The sequence below is a fragment of the Cyprinodon tularosa genome, unplaced genomic scaffold (assembly GCF_016077235.1).
Source record: "Cyprinodon tularosa strain WSP-4 unplaced genomic scaffold, ASM1607723v1 ctg3, whole genome shotgun sequence".
NCBI lineage: Eukaryota > Metazoa > Chordata > Actinopteri > Cyprinodontiformes > Cyprinodontidae > Cyprinodon > Cyprinodon tularosa.
In genome coordinates, this window is record NW_024039007.1 from 3,047,003 (window position 1) to 3,066,698 (window position 19,696).

The 19,696-nt window shown below is 37.5% G+C and overlaps 1 protein-coding gene across 1 annotated transcript; it reads right to left on the reverse strand.

Annotated features, from left to right (window-relative positions):
• Positions 1 to 11,363: 11,363 nt before the first annotated feature.
• On the reverse strand, positions 11,364 to 18,606 carry ap5m1 (adaptor related protein complex 5 subunit mu 1). Its single transcript, XM_038291359.1, has 8 exons — positions 18,411 to 18,606; positions 17,620 to 18,274; positions 16,710 to 16,937; positions 16,494 to 16,633; positions 14,824 to 14,909; positions 14,609 to 14,721; positions 11,653 to 11,749; positions 11,364 to 11,569 (listed from the first exon to the last, which is right to left on the reverse strand). Exons 1-8 carry the CDS (start codon positions 18,476 to 18,478, stop codon positions 11,487 to 11,489), a joined length of 1,470 nt encoding a protein of 489 aa, XP_038147287.1. The 5' UTR covers positions 18,479 to 18,606; the 3' UTR covers positions 11,364 to 11,486.
• Positions 18,607 to 19,696: the final 1,090 nt, after the last annotated feature.

Sequence of the window (19,696 nt, forward strand, 5' to 3'; positions counted from 1 at the left end):
ATGAAGCAGGAGACAACAATATGAAGCTGCTCATAGAAGCAGGAGAGTCAATGGCAGAGGAGGGCAGAATGTCTATGTGACCATGGGCACAAGAGCAGGATGCTGAGCTTGGTCCTGAACTAAAACTGTTGAAGAATGTGTTTAGTTTATTTGCTCTGTCCAGGTGTCCATGCATCTGATTATCCTTCAGCTTGAATCCTGTGATCTTCATCATCCCTGACCATACGTCTCTAATTCTTTTTTTGCAGGGGCTTGCTTTCCAGCCTGTACCTGTATGCCTCCTTTCTATTATCTTGACCTTATTGTGCTAATGCATTAAATCCCTTCTTTCTTGTTGAGGGGTTGCTTAAGATCAATTGTTTATTCACATGGATTATTATTTGACAAGCATTCAACTGTTCACAGTCACACAGTTATTGCACTGATGTCCTCTCCATGTGGCGGCCTCAAAACAACCTTGCAGGGCTTCTTCAGCTTCCTTTAACCATCTCCTTACAGTTTTTTTAATGTCGGTTATGTCTTATAAAGTGGCCTGTATCTTAGAAAAATAAAATTGTGAATTTCCAAGTGGAGGTCTTACTTTAGAGATGTAGGAGTCCTTGACATTTGCATAAAAAGTCCAAAGTTTTGTTTTCTCTGGTATAGTAGATAACAAACTGTTGGAACGTTGTAGCAGAGAGTGAGCTGTGATTATAATCACCAATTATTGCCACAAATGCATTTGGCTGTTGGGTCTAGAGCTTAGCACCAGCAGAACTGATTACATTACATGCTGTGTTAGCAACGGCAGAAGGTGGAATGTAAATGGTTTATAAAAGAACACTGTTAAACTATCTAGGCAAATAATATGGCCGAAATCCATGTCCTGGATGACACCATCTGTTGTTCACAAGCATTGCCAACCCACCTCCTTTGAATTACCATATCCAGTCCTCTTTAAACTTCTGTCTGCTGGTTTGGTCAGAAGGCCTGGCAAAGAGACGCTGGAGTTAGAGATATGATCCTGCAGCCACATTTCAGTAAAACACATAATGCTCATTGCTAAATTTTCTGTCTGGGTCCTTGTTAACGCTTGGAGTTCTTCTATCTTGTTTCTTAAAGATCTTACATTGCCCATGATGATTGATACATGAGGTAGCTTAAATTTCCTTTTCCTTTCTCATCTCCTTGCTGCTGCTCTACATCACGAGTGCCTCGTTTTCAACTTAGCTGGTACTTGAGGAAGTAGTTGATGAATTATTTCAGCTTTATCTATGTTAAATAGCTGCTCCCTGGTGTAAAAAAGCTACTTGCAATGGTTGCATTATAATAAGTATCCAAAAAGGAAAAAATATCAGTAAAAATCCTTCTGGTTTCATGGAATTTGAGACCAGAAGCAAACATCATCAGAAAAAAAAAATTCTGATCCAAAAACAGAGAAACTAAAGTTCTCATACAAAAAGAATAACAGAGTCAAGCTTGCAACGCTTCTCCAAAGTGCAGCCACCTAATGCAGCACAATTCTATAAATTAGAAAAATAAAGATTCAGGTATTCCCATATAAATGAATTATATGAACTGGTATAACTGAATGTATGATGAAGTATCATTCAAGATTATGAGGTTATCTTAGCTTTTTTTCAATTAGATATCCTCTCTGTCAGACACTCCCAGGAGCAACAGCATAGCTTGAAGCACATTCAGTGAGTTGAGACCTCTAATGAGCCATTTGCTGAGATGACAGTTCCAACTAAGCAGTTGTCGTGACATTTTAACATATCAAAATAAATGAGGCAGAAGAGGGTAAGTAATCTATAATGTTCATATGTTAACTGCATAAATGGGTTTTATTGCTTGAAAAAAAAGTTCAGCTTCAAGAACAAAAAGTAAAGTGACAAAGTAAGCACATAATGGGGAACTAGTAAAATCTAATAAAAGAACTGGTCATAAAATCTGCATGAAAAGGTCTGGATCAGATTTTAAAAGACAATATATTTCTTGTTAAGTCCGCCTCCTTGCTGCAAGAAATTGTATTTATTTTTGCTAAAATGAGAGGGTAGGAAAATTAAAATCCCAGATTATTAAATTGTCTGTTTTATTATATATATATAATTTGCATTACTGTCTTCCTGGACTTTTATCTTAATTGATAGTTAATAACATACTGTATGTATAAAATAGTACAAAATCCAAAGACACTGGAGCTGCAAGGGTTTAGTATTTGTGGCATGTAAAACCAATGCTCATAGTAGTTGCATCTTAATCTAATACCTTTAAATAAAATCTGGTGTTATCCACATACCATAGGAAGATACCTAATAAGTCATTGTGATGTAGGCTTGTGATATATAGTCCCAGTAAAAATATATTTGTCATGATTTGTTTTAAACATCTTGTGAATAAATGGCATTGTTTAGACAAACAACCAATTTTGACAAGTCAAGGACGAATTTGTGGATGTTTAAAATCCCTGTTTAATTTTTAAATAACATCTCAAGTTTTGCACACTTTATAGAGCACTTTTCAATCTATTGTGTTGATTGCAGTGTTTCAGAACTGCAATGAAGACTCAGCTGTCCAACTACAAAGACAACTTAAGGTGCTGCAGGGATTTGTACGCTCGGGAGGGAGAATTAGTTCTGCACAAATCTGACCTGAGATATTAAAAAATTTCTTCAGTATGAAAAAGAAAGTTGGTTGGGATGGGGGGAGGGAGGGTGAAGAAAAATACATGAAAATCCCAAAAGAAAATCTTATAGAGATTATGAACTTGAGGATAAACTTCCAGCAGAACAACAAACCTAAACACAAAGCTAGAGCTGAATCATATTATTGTCCCAATAAAAGTTCACACTTTAATCTAATTGGGAACACTTGGCAAGACTACGGAGATTGTCTTTATTTAATTTGATTGAGCATGAGCTGTTTGGCAATGATGATCAAGCAGTCATAACTGTAGCAGGCTGAATATACACTGTATGCATACCACCCCTTTCAGATTTTTCATTTTGTTTCAAAGTTTACGCTAATTTTGTGTTGGTCCAACATATAGAGGCTCAGAAGAAAAAATGTAATCTTCAAGGGTTGGAGTCAGCAAAATACAGTTTATTCTGAGATTTTTTTAACTTCATTCCACACGGCCATTAAAAAAACTCTCCTCTTTGCAAACAATGATTGAACCAGAAAAATGATAGATTACCATCCCTACAGCTAAAGCATTACCATGGCAAATAACAAAGTATTGTATTGCATAACTGGAAACCGTATTAAAAGCAATAATCCCACAAGGCAGCAAACATAGAGAAAACAGAACAGCTCCACATGAAGACTTTGAAACATGAGCGACACTGTTCCTCTGTATTTTGTGCTTTTATGAACACAACAGGAGCCTTAGCTCACAAAGACCTAACAAATTTCTAATGAACCTGCTCAGCTCCCCTGCGGCGTTTCATATTACTAAAGGATGTGTGGGGATCTTTGAAGCATAAACTTATAAGTTTTAGAGTAACCAACAGGGAGAGTTCCCATAGAAACCTAGCTCATTTAATGACAGAGGCAAGTCTTACAACAGGAGAGGAGTATACGCCTACTTATTAACCAGACTAAAACAGTTTATCTTATTATTTTTAGCAACAAACAGTGACTCTTTAGGACAAACATTACAGCATCTAGTGGGGAGGAAGTGTGGATTACAATGATTTGAACCGTAGTTTGAAATTCATAGCCTGCATATGAAAAACAATGATGAGGCTGCTGTACGCTAAATATCTCTATGCAAGAGGTATTAAAAATGTATTTCCTCTTTTTTTCTTTTTTTATTCACCAAGGGCAGACATATTAGCACAAAACAGAACTTAAATTTTGAAACTTTTGAAAATTCTGTCTACACTGTTAAATTCACTGTGGATTTTATCTAGTACAGACTGTGTATGTAATAAACAGGCTTAAATATTTCCATACATCTCAAGTAATATTCTTCTTATATAACTTTGGGTAGACACTTGTTCTGAGGTAATCAGTTTGATTTATATTGTCTTACAAAAACCCGGCTTAAGCAAAAGGTATATTTAAGCAAAAATGAGGAGACTATCTCTAACTACTCAACATTTCACATGATGGAAAACTCTGGGCATGAAGAGGAGTAGCAACAATCTTTCAGTCTGACTGACTGAACAAAGCCAGTTAATAGTTACAGTTCTTTTGAATATCAAGCCTTAGTTTATCACATCCAAATTGTAAAGTGACACAACTTCTCTCGACCGGCCCTTTGTCTCAATTTTTAGATCAGTTTTCAGACTTCCTTTTTGATTTAGGTCATTGTTGTGGGAGATTTTGACTTTCATGCAGCCTTTTATGCTATCTTAGACTCGATTGACTTTGGTCAAAATGTGACTAGTCCCACACATTCTGATCTTCCTAGTTTGGACCTTGTGCAGACATATTATACTGATTGAGAAGAATAACAAGAATAACCCTGTCGAGGTTGGTAACTTTAAACTTACCTTAACAGTGTACCCCAACCCCACCACCACCTCCACCCCCACACACTCACACACATATTAGAAGGTTTGATTTGAGCAGATCATCATCCGTAAATGCAGTGATTCAGTTCAAAGAACTGTTCCTTTTTTTCCACTTTATGTATCACTGAACAATATTGCAGAAGGCAACCATTCAATTTATTCCCCTTTACAAGTTGATGATTTTGTTGAGGAGGTTACTAGGTCTCCGTGTACTGCTTTAGGCAATGTAGCCCCTTTGAAAAAGAATAGATTTGATAACAGGAGGTTGTCTCTATTGTTTAATACCGAGCCACTCTATTGTTTAATACTGATGCCAGGAAACTGGAAAAAAAATATTTCTCTGCATTCCTAAAGGAATCCTACCTGATCTGGAAAAGCCTTCTATAGCTGTATAAAATGACTCTTTGTAAAACAGGAGAAGCATATTTATCTTCATTTATAGAGGAGAGTAAGAATAATCCTAGATTTATTTATAATACAGATGCAAAACTCACACAGAGACTTAGCTGTATTGAACCATCCCTTCCCCCTGCTATTAGCGGTGATGCTTTTATGAGATTCTTTTATAAATTAGATTAATCCTATACAAAAAAACAAAACACTGACACCCATCTAAACGTGACTGGTTCATCACTGGAAGGTGAGGAAGTATCTGAGGTAAATATAGCACTTGAACTGTGTTTGAACTGTTTTGATCCATTTGAACTTTCAGAGTTAGTAAAATAATTTTCATCTAAGCCTTCATTTTGTATGTTAGACTCAGTCCCAACCAAGTTATTTAAGGAAGTATTCCCTCTAAATTCCACCTCCATTTTAGATGTGGTTATTCTATCCCTGTTACAGGTAACTGAAAATTTTTAGGTAGCTGTTGTTGTTGACCTGGACTGGTCACCTGTCCAGGGTGTGCTCCGCATCTCGCCCGCAGACAGCTGCAGATAGGCACCAGCAACCCTTGTTACCTTGCTTGGGATAAGTGTGATGGAAAATGGATGGATGGATGTTGTTAACCTCTATTAAAAAAAACTTCTCTTAATCCAAATGACTCAGTTAGTTATAAAACTATATGTTATCCTCCGTTCTTATCTAAAATTCTTGAAGAAAATTGTCAAACTGTGTGATGGCTTACACCATAACAAACCTTTTTAAAGAGTTTCAGACAGGTTTCATAGCAACGAAACAGCACTACTGAAACTCAATGATATAATGATATTCTTATGGCATCAGATAATGGATTTTTATCTGTACATGTCCTGTCAGATACCACTGCTTCAATTGATAGTCGATCATAATATTCTTTTAGAAAAGTGTTCTGTAGGAGTTAATTGGTCAGCACTAGGCTGTTTTAAATTGTATTATCTGACAGATTTCAGTTTGTTCACTTTAACAATAAATCTTCCTCATGCTTCAGGATTACCTGTGGAGTACCACACGGATCAGTGCTAGGACCAATTCTCTTTACTATATAAATGCTCTCAATCAGTAGAAATATTAGACAGCATTAGATTAATTTCCACTGTTATGCTGATGATACTCAGCTATATCTGTCTATGAATCCAGATGAAACTAACCCATTACATAGACTGCAGGTCTCTCCTGTGGAAAGGAGAGAAGCCTGAGGCGATGCCTCTGAAGAGGCTTCCAAATTGACTATATCAGTGTTGGCCAAAAATTCACAAGGTATGTGATAGAACAGAAAAATAAAACATTATAAATAAGTGATATACATATATATATATATATATATATATATATATATATATATATATATATATATATATATATATATATATATATATATATATATATATATATATATATATATATATATATACTCTTTTGGCTCCAGAGTGGGGAAAATCTTTACTTCAAAATAAATTACTAAGCTTAGCCTTAGTGTCTGTTTTTTTTAACATATGACACACTGATGAAACAGAAAGTGCGTTTTTATTCCATTAGAGGAGAAACTGGACAGATGAAGATATCCATGAGTTGATTTTACTGCCAGGCAGCAAAGCGGTTTTAGTGAAGCATCTTGAAAAAGTTCAGAAAAGATGAAGTGCACCTATTGTATAAATAATAACCTTATTAATATGAATAAGATAATTTATTTCCGAATAAAATGAAAAAAAAAGCTTTTATTGATTTAAACAACTGGACACAAAGAGAAGCCTCTTAGGTGAGACTATGAAGCCTCCTTCTCCTTTCCCAATGGATCTGATTAGAGTGCTTGTAAAGTGGAAAGAGAGGTGGTCTGCAGTCATCACTGATTCTTGATGGGATCTATTTTGAGAAAAGGTTTCATAATTTCTCTTCAAACACACAGAAAAACAAGACAATGTCTGTCGAGTGGTTACTTTCTATAATAGTAGCCTACATGTTGAGATGTGACATTTAGGAAATATTTCATGAAGGCCACCAAAGCTCCCATTAGGCAAATGTATCATTACGATCAGTGTGTTTCTCTCACTCATACAAGGAACACAGATTTGTTCAACTGTGTTCAGTTTGTCCGTATAGATTTGATCATATTAATATATGATTATAAACAATCAAAGTAATCCATTGACAAATTCAAATTCAGCATATTTCATTCCAGACATAAAGGTAATAAAATACAATGAAATTCAATTTATAGAGACCAATGGTTCAAAAAGGTTCTGCAGAACAGAGCCAACCACACTTAGTTGTTGAATTTGCAGCAATCCTTCAAGAATGTGGGGACAGTGGAAAGAAATGATTCCCTTTTAGTAGGAAGAAACCTCAAGCTGCATCTGGATTAGTATGAGAACCCATCCGATGCAATAAGAACACAAAAGCACTTGTTCATGTGTATGTTCTATACTTTAGAAATGTGAATGAGAAAGGCAAAAAAAAAAATCTTACTTAGTGGCTTCCTTTAGAGCAGGAAAACAGCTCAATATACGCTCAAATGAATGGATGAATGTCTGGATGGATGGACCTAAAAGTTGGATAGTGCATAAAGTCTCGAAGCACAATCAATTTTTACATTCTCAATATCTCCTATACCTAAGCAGACATAAGGCGCACTCCTACAAATTCCATCAAGTCTAGAGGAAGGATGAACGCCGCAGCCTGGATGCGTTTTCAATAAAGCTTTCCAAAGCATCTGCTGCAAATGTTGATATCCACCACATTAACTCTGCAGCTTAGAGTGCTGCCCCAATTTTCATAAGAGTATAGAGTATCTATAGGGAACGTCCATAAAAAATATTATAGTGAAGCTTTTTACATATTTTTTTAGGTCTTTGGGAATTAAGATCAGTTTATTTGCAAAAAAGTAGGCTAGATGTTAACTTTTAACAGTAATACATGCCTTGAAAGTCAAGAAACCATCCTTGTCATCGCTTTCTAATTTGAGATTGTAGTGCCCTCTATAGGGAAAAAGATTAACTGAACAGAACAAACTTCAACATTTTTTGTCTATTAATGGAAATTTGGTGAATAAATTATCCGCAAGGAACCCCCCTTGAGCTTCCGAATAGTCTGCATCTTGAAGCCAAGCAGAAGCCCCTTAAATGATAACAAGACTTTAAAAAAGAAAAGAAACTCATTTTTGAAGCACTCTCCTGAGGGAGGTTCTCATTGGGTTGAGAGGATATGGACTCCTACCAAACACCTGATGCCGCTGTGGGAACAGAAATCCAGTCTTCAGGCACAACAAGATCGCATCACAGCATGAGTTCTTAAACCAGCAGAGATAATCCGGCTTTGCTTAAGCACAACTCCCTAAAAGACAGACATTGTGCATTTAAAATGCATCAAAGATATCAAAACAATCAGACTTCAGCTTTTATTGTTCTTTGCCGCAGGGCGTCATTATTAGGCCAAAGGGCACAAACAGTGATTTGGAAATGTGTTCATCCCTCTTGAGTCTTTCCATATTTTGTCATGTTACAACATGCATTCATTTGAAGTTTATTTTACATGCCACCGCAAAGTACCTTATAGCTTTAAACGGGGGAAAAAATGAGTCAATACCACATATTCTAAATTGCATTTGATGTCACAGTCCTGCTTGTAGGTGAACCTCTCTTCTTGCAGGTTTTTCCCAGCATTTCCCCAGTACTTAGCTACCATAGGCCATCTTTTCTTATTTATACCCTCTGACCTGCCCTGTCAGTTTGGGTGGACAAAGACATTTTGGTAAGTATGCACCTCAGCAAGGTTGTTTCCACTTTTATATGATAGATCAAGTAGTCCTCAGTGAAATGTTGGGATATTTGCGCATCATAAAAAGCACCTTCAAACATATTCCGAGTTTATTTTGAAATATCTGGTTAATTTTTCTGAACTTTTCAAATATATGTATTGACTTTTTTCCTATTAAAGGGCAGGATTTACATTTAAAATTAAACAACACATAGACAGGCTTCATTTTCCAGTTATTATTGTGGAAAAAGAATTGATTTGCAGAATAAATCAATTTAAAAATCAAATCTGACAATTACACACTATTTACTTTGTAGTTGGTCCAAAGAATAAAATATTTATGAAATGTGCAAAAGCTTGTGGTTTTAATGCATGTTTTAAATACTGCAGAAATATAGAAAACAAAAGCACTTCTGAGTGTTTCACAGCTGAATCTGTGTATCATTCATTCATTTTTCAAATTAAAACCTTCTAACTTTCTAATTGTTTCCAAAAATATATATATATATATTGAGCTGTTATCCGTTATTAACCTTACATCATCCCAGATAATATCCAGGCCGTCAATTTGCTTGAGATCAAAAATGGAAAAATAAAAGATCATGAGAATTATTCCTACTTTCCATTTTTGATTTAGTGCACAAAATCGAATATATTGATACACGGATTCAGCTGCAGTGTAACAGAAATATTGACATGAAAAATATTTCAGCATAATAGGACAGTATGATTTAATAACTTTAACAACAGCAATCTTACATGCCCAAAAATAATTGGGTAATTAGAAGACACATTGAAATTATCAATTTAAGGTTCTCTTGTATACTGTAGATGCCACTGGGGACTGAACAGCACATTAAAGAAACCTACTCATCAAGCTCTTAAATCAACAAAGCAAAGCCTGCCAGCAAGAGGCCGCTGCATGTCGACTCAAGGAGCCAGACGGACCACATATTGGGACACTGAGGATATTTTAAGTCGCCCAACTCTTATCAAAAAAAGAAAAAAAACCTTCTCCTTTTCCAGTTCGCTAACCACACACACTGGATCTTTAAGCCAAATTGTCTTGGAGGGGGGAAGAGACATGAGGTCTTGGTGTCTGCCACTCCGTACCGCCACATAAAAAAGAAGGTGAAGGATGCCGTGTGAGCAATTGGTTCCAATTGACAGAAGATTGGTCATGGTCAGCCTTCTGAGTGGAAATCCACGTGAGAATTGACCAGCGAGGGGCACAAGAGGCCAACAGCAGACAATGAGGCCACTCAGAGGAGTCTGGCTGCTGTGGAAATAAAGGGAATTTAACCCTTTATCTACTTTTTCATTCCAGTTAATATACTGAAGTACATATTTTGTAGTAGAACTATAAAAGTATTTTGCATACTGTACTCCTGATAACATAACAGTTGGAAAAAATGATTTGGATTTTTGCAACCCCATTAGAGAACAGTTTGGGTTCAGACGAGTGTGTTGAATAAACAAAGGTTAAATCAAATGTTTAAAGTTGCTTTAATGCTACCTCCTCAAATGCAAAGGCCAAGTTAACCATTTCCATCCTTGTGACTTTTTCACCAATTAGGAAGGTCCTGCTCACTGAAAGAGACCAGCTGCTTTAAAGTCTCAGAGGGCCAAAGGGTCACTGCTCGATCACTCTGCTTGGAGAGGTTGTGTGTTTCTATGAGCCACTAGCTGACAGGACAAGCCGGGGTCAAAAAAGGAGGGGGTGGGGCAGTGATTGGTGGGTGTGAGGAGACATGCCAGCTCCAACCCTTTGAAGCCCAGACACTGGCCAGGGCAGCTTGGGCCTTCACAGTGCAGCCGTTCTCTTCTCCAGGCCTACAGCAGCTAATGACAAGGCCCCAGCTGCTAATTATACGGCTGAGGGAAAGTCAGTCAAGTGGGACTGTCAGAGCAGGGGGTGGCCCTTGTGTCTGCAAATTTGATGGAAAGTCAAGGGCGGGAGATGGATAATAAGAAGGGCTCCACCTCCATGAGGAGAGAAGCAAAACTATGCAATCAGACATCAGCATACACATATGGTTGTGAATATATTTTCATTTTAATTATTTATACTTAAATAAGTTTGCCACAGGGTTTAATTGAAAATACTACAAATAAGTTGAAAGGACTTTTTTTTTGAAGAATTAGGTGAATGTTTTGAGGATTTGAATCTAACATGCATGTAAAAATTTATTGATACACTCCTACAACCCAGTGGTAGGTTGAACAGTCATTGGAACATTTCACTTAATCACATTCTTACTGAAACCATCAGTGAGGTCTCAGCATAGTACTGACTAGTACTGACAGAAAAGGTTTAACTAATTTTATTGTTTTGTTTCCATGAGGCTTAGCCAAACCCAAAACCTCAACCAGAAATCAGCTGCTTTATATGTTCCAGGACCAGTTTTGGTGGGCATTTATACCCTATACTCAAAGAAAAATGGGGTAAAAAAAAAAAGAAAAGAAAGAAATTTAAGTTTAACCAGAGATGTGAGCACATATTTGAGTCTCTGTGTATAATTTTAACCTGTTAGGATTAGAGAAAAACTTACATTGAATTTAAATTGGTGCTTTCGGTTTATACTTCACACAATCATCCTATAAAAAAAAAACAATAAAAAAAAAAAGAGTTCAAAATACACAATTTATCATGACATTCATGCCTATAATGAGTGTTTATCAGACTGTAACTGGAACTGTACAAAATAACTTTAATAAAATCAATGATGTTATGGCAATATTAATCTGGAGGCTGGATTTTCACTCTCAGCACACTGTGCTGTAACCCTACAATCAAACATGGATCCATCGGCACTATGTCATCATCTGACCAGAGGATATCGGGGCAGGACCTGTTGAATTCCAGATGAAATAGTCTTTGGATTGAAGTTCTCTAGCTGAGGATCACACAAGGACAAGAGTTTCAGTTTAACATAAGAACAGAGCAGGGAGTGCTTGGTTATCAAAGCTTCCAGCTTACATGTGATAATCTTGGGTTTGGCAGATGAATAAACTTGCACTGAATGCTGGTCGACGCTACATCCAGACAGGGTCGTGTCTGGTACCTTTAGGTGCAGCTGTTAGGGGAAAAAGGTAAAACCGTTCAAGTCAACAACTCTAACACGGTTTGTTGGTTCCATGGTCGCTGTGATGGTCACATGGTCAGTAACCCCACACACAACCACTTTTTCATAAGTTTTAATACACACTAGCATAAAATATATTGGTTTGTTTATTTTGACAATATTGAAGACATTAGTTCCAATTGTAGCGCGCACATTTGGTTAACTTTTGTATATTTAATTTTGTCAAATGCTTAATACATTTTGTGCTTTCTTTTCTGGTGTTGTGGGAGTGCCATCAACTGGGAGAATATGGCTGACATGATCATGTACTGATTGGGTGGTACCATCTGGAGTTCCACTATGGGGGAAGACCATGGACTCAACATTTTAAATATGTTGCATAATTTCTTCTTCTTACTTTTGTGATTTGCTCATTTTGTTAATTTGTTTAATGATTGTCATTTAAGTTTAATCCTTAAGCTAACTGTTTAGTTATTTTTTGTTAAATTGGTGGTTTCATTTGGATGGGATTAAACTGATTTCAGATAATAAAGTAAAAAATCTTGGTGTTGTTTTTGATCAGGACCTGTCATTTAGGTCCCATATCAAGGAGGTTTCTAGAATTTCCTTCTTTCATCTGAGGAACATTGCAAAAATTAGAAATATCCTGTCCAGGGGTGATGCTGAGAAACTAGTCCATGCATTTGTTACTTCAAGGCTGGACTATTGTAATTCTTTACTATCAGGAAGTCCACAAACTGTAGTTAAAAGCCTTCAGCTGATCCAAAATGCTGCAGCCAGAGTTCTAATGAAAATTAAAAAGAGAGATCATATCTCGCCTATCCTGGCTTCTCTTCATTGGCTTCCTGTTAAATCAAGAATAGAATTTAAAATCCTCCTTCTCACATATAAAGCCTTAAATGGCCAAGCTCCATCTTATATCAGAGATCTGATTGTTCCTTATGTTCCTAACAGAGCACTTCGCTCTCAATCTGCAGGTTTACTAGTGGTTCCTAGAATTTCTAAAAGTAGAATGGGAGGCAGATCTTTTAGTTATCAGGCTCCTCTCCTGTGGAACCAACTACCAGTTTTAGTCCGTGAGGCAGACACCCTGTCTACTTTTAAGGCTAGGCTTAAAACTTTCCTTTTTGATAAAGCTTATAGTTAGAGTGGCTCAGGTTATCCTGAGCTATCTCTATAGTTATGCTGCTATAGGCTTAGACTTTTGGAGGACATAGGGACCCCCATTTCATCATTCTGCTTCATTCTCTCTCTGTTCTCCTATTCTGCAGAATCTGTTAGTTCAATCTCTAACCTTCTGCTCTCTCTGCTTTTCCTCAGAGTAGCTTTGCCTCGTCTGTTCCTGTTTGGCTGTGACGTCATCCTGGAAAGAAACATCAGCTGTGCTGCTTCTATCAACACCCTTGTTTATAGATGTTGGAGATCGGCCTGTTTTCCAGTGTGGTCCTGTTTCTCTGACCGTGACTGAGTGGATGTGCTTTCTTCGTCCTCTGGCATGGGAGCTGCCTTGGAGCTCGTCTGCCTGGCTGTGTGTTTCCTGGACGGGGCCGCCTTTTACAGCTGCTTTTTGTATCTCTGCTTCTGTCTCCTTGAACCCCAGTCGGCCTCGGCAGATGGCCGCTCACACTGAGCCTGGTTCTGCTGGAGGTTTCTTCCTGTTAAAAGGGAGTTTTTCCTCTCCACTGTCGCTACAAGCATGCTTAGTGTGGGGGATTGTATTTGAGTCAATGAGTCAATGCAATCAACTGGTTTTCCTTAGATAGAAAACTTTGTATCAATTTGATCTGGTTGAACTGTAAAGTGCCTTGAGATGACATGTGTTGTGAATTTGGCGCTATATAAATAAACTGAATTGAATTGAATTGAATTGTTGATGTTCTCCCTACCTCTTCCACAGTGTGTCAGTCTGGTCTGATCAGCCAATATTTAAGTCCCCTTTGTTTGCTGTGTGTCAGGTCAGTTTTTGTTTAAGTTAGTTTGAGGTTTGATATGTTTGAACTTGACATTTTCTGCCCTTAGTTAGTCTCTTTATTTGACCTCTTTTAAGGGCCCTGGAATTTTTGTTTGGATTATTGTTACTTTTGGGAAATAAAACCCAGTTTTCTTGACAATCACCACTGTGTCCTCATGCTTGGCTGGCTCGGTCCCTCACAGTCGCGTTAACAGAAAATGGTTCAAATGCCTAAAATCCATCATTTAAAAGCAGAAAAAAGTAGCTTTAATCAGAAGGAACCTCTGGAGAAGCTGCAGTTATCCTTACTTAAAAAAAACACACTCTACTAGCTAAGAGTTCCTCCAAAATGGCTTTTTCAGAAGATTGTAAAAAAAAAAAAAAAAAAAGTAATGTCCTGTTTGCTATTTTTACACGAGGAATTATGAGAATTTAGCTCCTATTCTGCTTTGAGACCAAATTAAAATCGCTGGCCTACATGCAAAATGACACATATGGATTAAAAAAAGCTAAAAGGTTTGAGACTGAGGCTTAAATACTTTTGCAAGATGCTAAATGTACCTCAGATTTATTTTTTTTTATTTTTCTTACAGCTTTTGGGTTAGATTTTTACAAATCTAAAGAAGTTGAAGTAAGAAAAAATACAATACTTAGCACTAGCATTTTCAGTGGAAAGGTATTGTTTGAACTGTTCCATGAAAATGTAATAAATAATATTAATTAATTCCTGCAAGTCACACTTATAATTCAATAAATTCTGAGTACAGCTTTTTGTAGTTTCTTGAATATCTGAAATCCTGTTTTTAATGTATAATATTATATTAGATTTTTTTTTTTTTGGTGAAGTTTACGAGCAGACAGGTTTCTTTACATGTTAATGGAGAGACAAAAGACTTTACCTCAATGTAGGCTGTAAGTCCTGTGCAGAGAGGGTGTGAAGGTCCTTGAGAGGATCCAGAAAATGTTATTTTTCCCTCCAGCGTAACCTCACGTGACTTTGGAAACTTTTGACCTTTATTTTGAAAACAACACAAGTAATAATAGTTACATTTTCAAAATATTATTTAAAAAAATCTCTCAAATTTATTATACAAAACTATGAAACAACATGTACCCAGAGCCCAGATCAGGCGATTTTTCTCCTTTGTCACGTCTACTTGTCCAGAGCTCACCTTCACATCCACATTACCCATTTGATTTCTAGAAAAAACATACATTTGTGAAAAGCATGAGACTCGCACTACAAATTAAAAGCACAACACACCGAACCAATCATCTGATTGGTTGGAATTTTCTTAAGACAGACAATGATATAGATTATCTTTTTTTAAATGGTAAAATGGTAAGCCAGTATTTCTGATTTATACTTTATACACACTCTTCAGTTTTAGTCTAATTTCTCTGGAAAATAAACGAAAAGTTTAGCAGAACAAAAATATAAAAAGCATAAAAACTGCACACAGAAGGAAGACATTCATATTCAAATAGGCCTTGTGTTAAATCAGAGGTTTAAAATTGGTTAACTGGTTGCATATTTACTAGGTTTATAATATATTGGGAGTCCCTCTAAAGCCCCTGTCACATTTTAGACCAGCATATGCCTGACGTACGGAAAATCAGGCAAAAACGCTGGCATACGTTGGATAAGTTATGGGAATGTTTTGCATAAGTTATGAGCACGCTGAAGCATGCTGAAGCATGTCGACATAAGGCCAACCATCTAGCTGGACAACTCCTCACCTGGGGGAAGGAGGAGGTGATAGAAAGAGGGACAAGGGTCAGCACCCCCCTCCTTGGACATCTTGTGGAAAACATTACCTATTGTTACTCAGGTGCAATATTCTTCTCTCTCACTGTGCAATAATACATGCCAATTACCTGTAGCCTGTGGAATCTTTTACTCATTTATAAGGTCAGTACATCTCTGCAGTAATCCAAGTCAACTACTATGTAGTCTTCCCTTAGCTCTCTACAGTGCGGATATTTTTATATCTAAACCATATTCCACGACATTACAACTCTTTACAACTTTTTGTACTATATACACTCTTTTTGTATCATCTGTCGTATTTTTACCTTTAATGGCATCATGCTTTAACTCTTTGTTATCTATATAACCTACTGGAACCAGAATTTCCCTGAAGGAGTAATCCCAAGGGATATAAATAAAAGTTTAAGTCTATACTGGCCCCTGTTGGCCCCTTTCTAGAACCGCCCATGCTCCTCAGTAATAACTCCTAATAAATCTGACCAGAACTGACATAGAAATGAGAAATTATAACAACAAGAAAGGCTAGTTAAAGGTGATTATGATATTATTATGTTGTTTGTCATTTTATGCATGAAATCTGTCAGACTTCAAGTGTTTTTTTTTTTTTTGTCTTTCTTTCCTAGGAGGCAAACTAGCATTATTTATTTAGAAAGGCTCCCTATTTGTTTTCATTGATAATAACTGTGGGAAGAACTACGCCAGCCTGAGTCTACTTTAAGGGCGTTTGTTGGCTAATAACAGTTTGGGATTTCAACACATAAAAAGCTTTAGATGTTTAATGTTCCAATCAGACAATTTTTAACTGCAATGTAATGTAGGTTTTTTTTTCGGGTCTGGGAAAACTGCATTTAGCTGGTGTGAAATCAAATACTGGCCTTTAAAATGTCCCGGCTTACTTTTACCTGACCTACTCAGATCAGTTACCACTTTATCTGACTAATAACTAGTAAATAAATGCTAATGTAGCAAAAAAAGAAGATATACTCTATAAGGTGTGAGCAGATGCTGCTAACCTGTTGAAGAACGGCAGGAGTGCTTCACAGAACTCAAAACTGTTCTTCACAGACTCGTGGAGTTTAAGGGATACGTTCACACGAAGGCTATTCTCTTCTTCTTTAAGCTGATATGAGCCAAGGATGGGTGGAACAGGCACCTGGAAGGAAAGATCAACATTTGATCATTCTCTTGAACGCCTCATAAAGTCTCAGGTCTTCTTCTGAGGTGTATACCTGTGACGTGTAGCTGCAAAGTCTAAATGGCTCCAGAGGAGGGGAAAAGGGAAACTTGTATGGCCCAGAGAAAGCCGAGCCGTCGGCGTTATCCAGGCTGCTGGCGGTCAGGATACTTAAATCTAAGGAGGTCACGCAGGGATGGACTAGGATGTCCTGCAGTGGAGAACCATTGTGTGGCAGTGAGAGGGTCACTGTGACGTTTGGTAGCACCCCCTCCACTTCACACTGATGAAAGAACAGTGATGAATAAGACAGATATAGAGGTTATGAAGTGACAGTACATTTTAAAAAGTTTTTAAAAAGGACTTTCTAACATTTTGGGATGCCAAAGCCAGAAACTTTGATGTATTTGTTCAGATTCAATTGAAGACAGTAACAGAATGGGGAATAACTGTGAAAGCCGAGCAAGGATTTATGGTAAAAATAGAACAGGAAGATTAGGATTGTTGATTCCAGCTTCCTCCTTTCACATGTTGATGTGCTCCTGGAAAAGGCACTCAACTCTTATTTCCCAACTGATCAGTGCGTGTAAGTGTGTTTGGGTGAAAGCACTTAATTCTCAGCATGCCTAGAGAAGGGCTGCATAAATTCAGTCAGATTTCTGAAAAGTGTGGAAAGCAAATGTATTCAGTCTCTTTTGCTCTAAAAACAATCATTAAAATGTATTATGTGTTTTAAGTGCTTTATCACAGATGAAGACAAGGGGCTCACATCATGTCTAAAGGAGCTGCACCTTTTTACTTTGCACTAAATATATCTGAAATGTATGAAAAAGGATACTAGCAAGAGCTAAATTTGTCTTTGAATATAAAGAGAAATCTATATATTATGTTTTAAAGTGTGTCGGTGTATAATGAGAGAATGTTTATGAGGTGAGGAGAACTATAACTGCTTTCCTCACACTTACTTTGCAGGTTACAGTCCCATAAACATCCCACAGGTCCTGTCTACTCTGGTCCCCAAACTGCATAGATCGTACAGTTTCAACCACTGCTACATTCACAGTGGCGCGGCCACGATGTAGGCCTGTCTTCCACGGCGGCTGCTTCTGGTTGACAGCAGAGGTGGGCCCAGTGGGCGTAGCAGGTGTTCCTACAAGAGGAATATCAAGGGGCGTGCCAAGGGGGCAAATCTGCAAGAGGAGAGATGGAAGCGCTGCAACACGAGCGACCAGCCCCTCACTATCCAGCTTTCCTCCTGAGCTGAAGAGAAAGGCCTGAAGACCAGCTAGAAGTGTGAGACCCTGTGACACTGACAGGAGGCTGGCCAAAGGTGGCCGTGACTCTGAGGGGATATCCACTAGTGGGAGGCAAGCCAGGATGAGTGGCCCCTGAGAGAGGGCCAACACAGGCCACAGAGTTTTCTTTCCATCCAAACACAGTTCCACAGCTGGTGAGCGTGGGCGGTAAAGACAATCATCCCTGGCAGCTACGAAGTTCTTGTTAGATCTGGAAAGGCCCAGCTCAGTGAGCAGGAGCTGCAGGAAGTTCCTGTCCTCTGGGACTGATACATAGGAGGAACCTGATAGGCTTTTATAACGGTGCTCCACAGTAGCAAACCTCCTGTTGGGAGAATAATAAAACACATTAAGCACCGAGATTAAAGATTTAATATAAAACCTACGATCGTGTCTTAATCATCTATACAAAAAGTCAGTGTGTGCATAGAGAGTAAAACAATCAAAGGGAAGTTACAGACCTTGAGAACCGAACTGATGCATTTTCTCCTTTTTCATGGGAAATAATCCACAAAGCTCGAAGACTCATCCTGGCAGCTGTAAAAGCCTCCCTAGCATATATAAATTAATGTTTACCTTCTTTAGAGCCTGTTTAACTGTTCCATGTCCATAGTCTCTCAATACAGCACTTTACTTCCTGTTGTTTTCTCACGTGACTACCGCCGATAACCAGCTGACCCGTGCGCATGCGCAACATGAGGGGAACGTGCCAGAGATGGGAATTCCGTCTGTTTTCTGAGATCTGGGTTATTTGATTAAGTTCACCACCAAGACCCGCGTTTTAGGCTTTGAGTAACTTTAACTTTAAGATTGATTTAGCTATTTATTTAAGTAGATAACGTTAACTGATTGAAGTATTTCCCTTAGACATCGGTCAGTTTAAGAATTATTTAGTGCAATAATTCTACCAAAGCTTAAAAAGAAAAACAGCCTCTGCTTTGCCCATTATTCCTATTTTGTTTGTTTCATTGCACATTGCTTCGCTTTTATTGTTTGATTTAAAATCATTGATGTTCTTTAACATTTTTAACAGTGTGTCCCGTTACAGTCATAAACTTTGATATATTTTATTCACACTTATGTGACATACCAGCAGGGATGGAGCTAGATGGGGGGCCAGGGGTGGCCACCCCTACAATTTTTTCCCCCTCTAACACAGATTGTGGCAGCAGTAATACTCTTAAATGGAATATTCAAAACATTTACATATTTTTTGGTTAATTATATGCATCAATATGCAAACGTGATAAAAACCGATTTCATGCTCTTTTCAGAACTACATTTTGTGTTATATGGGGTAAAGAGAAAATGTGTTTCTGCAAGTCATCTGGGAGTCTTCAGTGAAATCATAGATAAATAACAATTTTAATAAAAACTTATCAAATAATCAATTTATGCAGATATTGGTGCTTGTAAATATCAATTTTAAGCAGGATATTTATTGATACAAGTAGGTAAATAATGACTATGGAAAAGATTTACGCCCCAGATCTCAAAACTGAAAGAATTGTATCCACTATATCTTTATTTAGATAGCACGGATGTTTAAATATATGCGTCTACTTGTTAGCAAAGGCTGTAGGAAAATATAGTTTGTCTTTATTTAGAAAATATTAATGTTTTGCTTATTAATTTTCCTGTTGGAACAGTGTAGATTGACCCTGAGGTTCTGGCGCCTATCCACTTTCAGCCACCCCTCAGTGTACATTAGTTATTGCCTGGCCATCCTTATGAAAATGTTCTGCCT

Bases quoted from the DNA above. Each gene is read 5' to 3' on its own strand.
- ap5m1 (XM_038291359.1), bottom strand. From the start codon at position 18,478: ATGAGTCTTCGAGCTTTGTGGATTATTTCCCATGAAAAAGGAGAAAAT. The intron at 16,938-17,619 runs GTAAGTGTGAGG...TTCTTTCATCAG, and splicing joins ATGGGACTGTAACCTGCAAA to TGTGAAGTGGAGGGGGTGCT. The intron at 14,910-16,493 runs GTTAGCAGCATC...TGTTTTTTCTAG, and splicing joins CTCCTGCCGTTCTTCAACAG to AAATCAAATGGGTAATGTGG.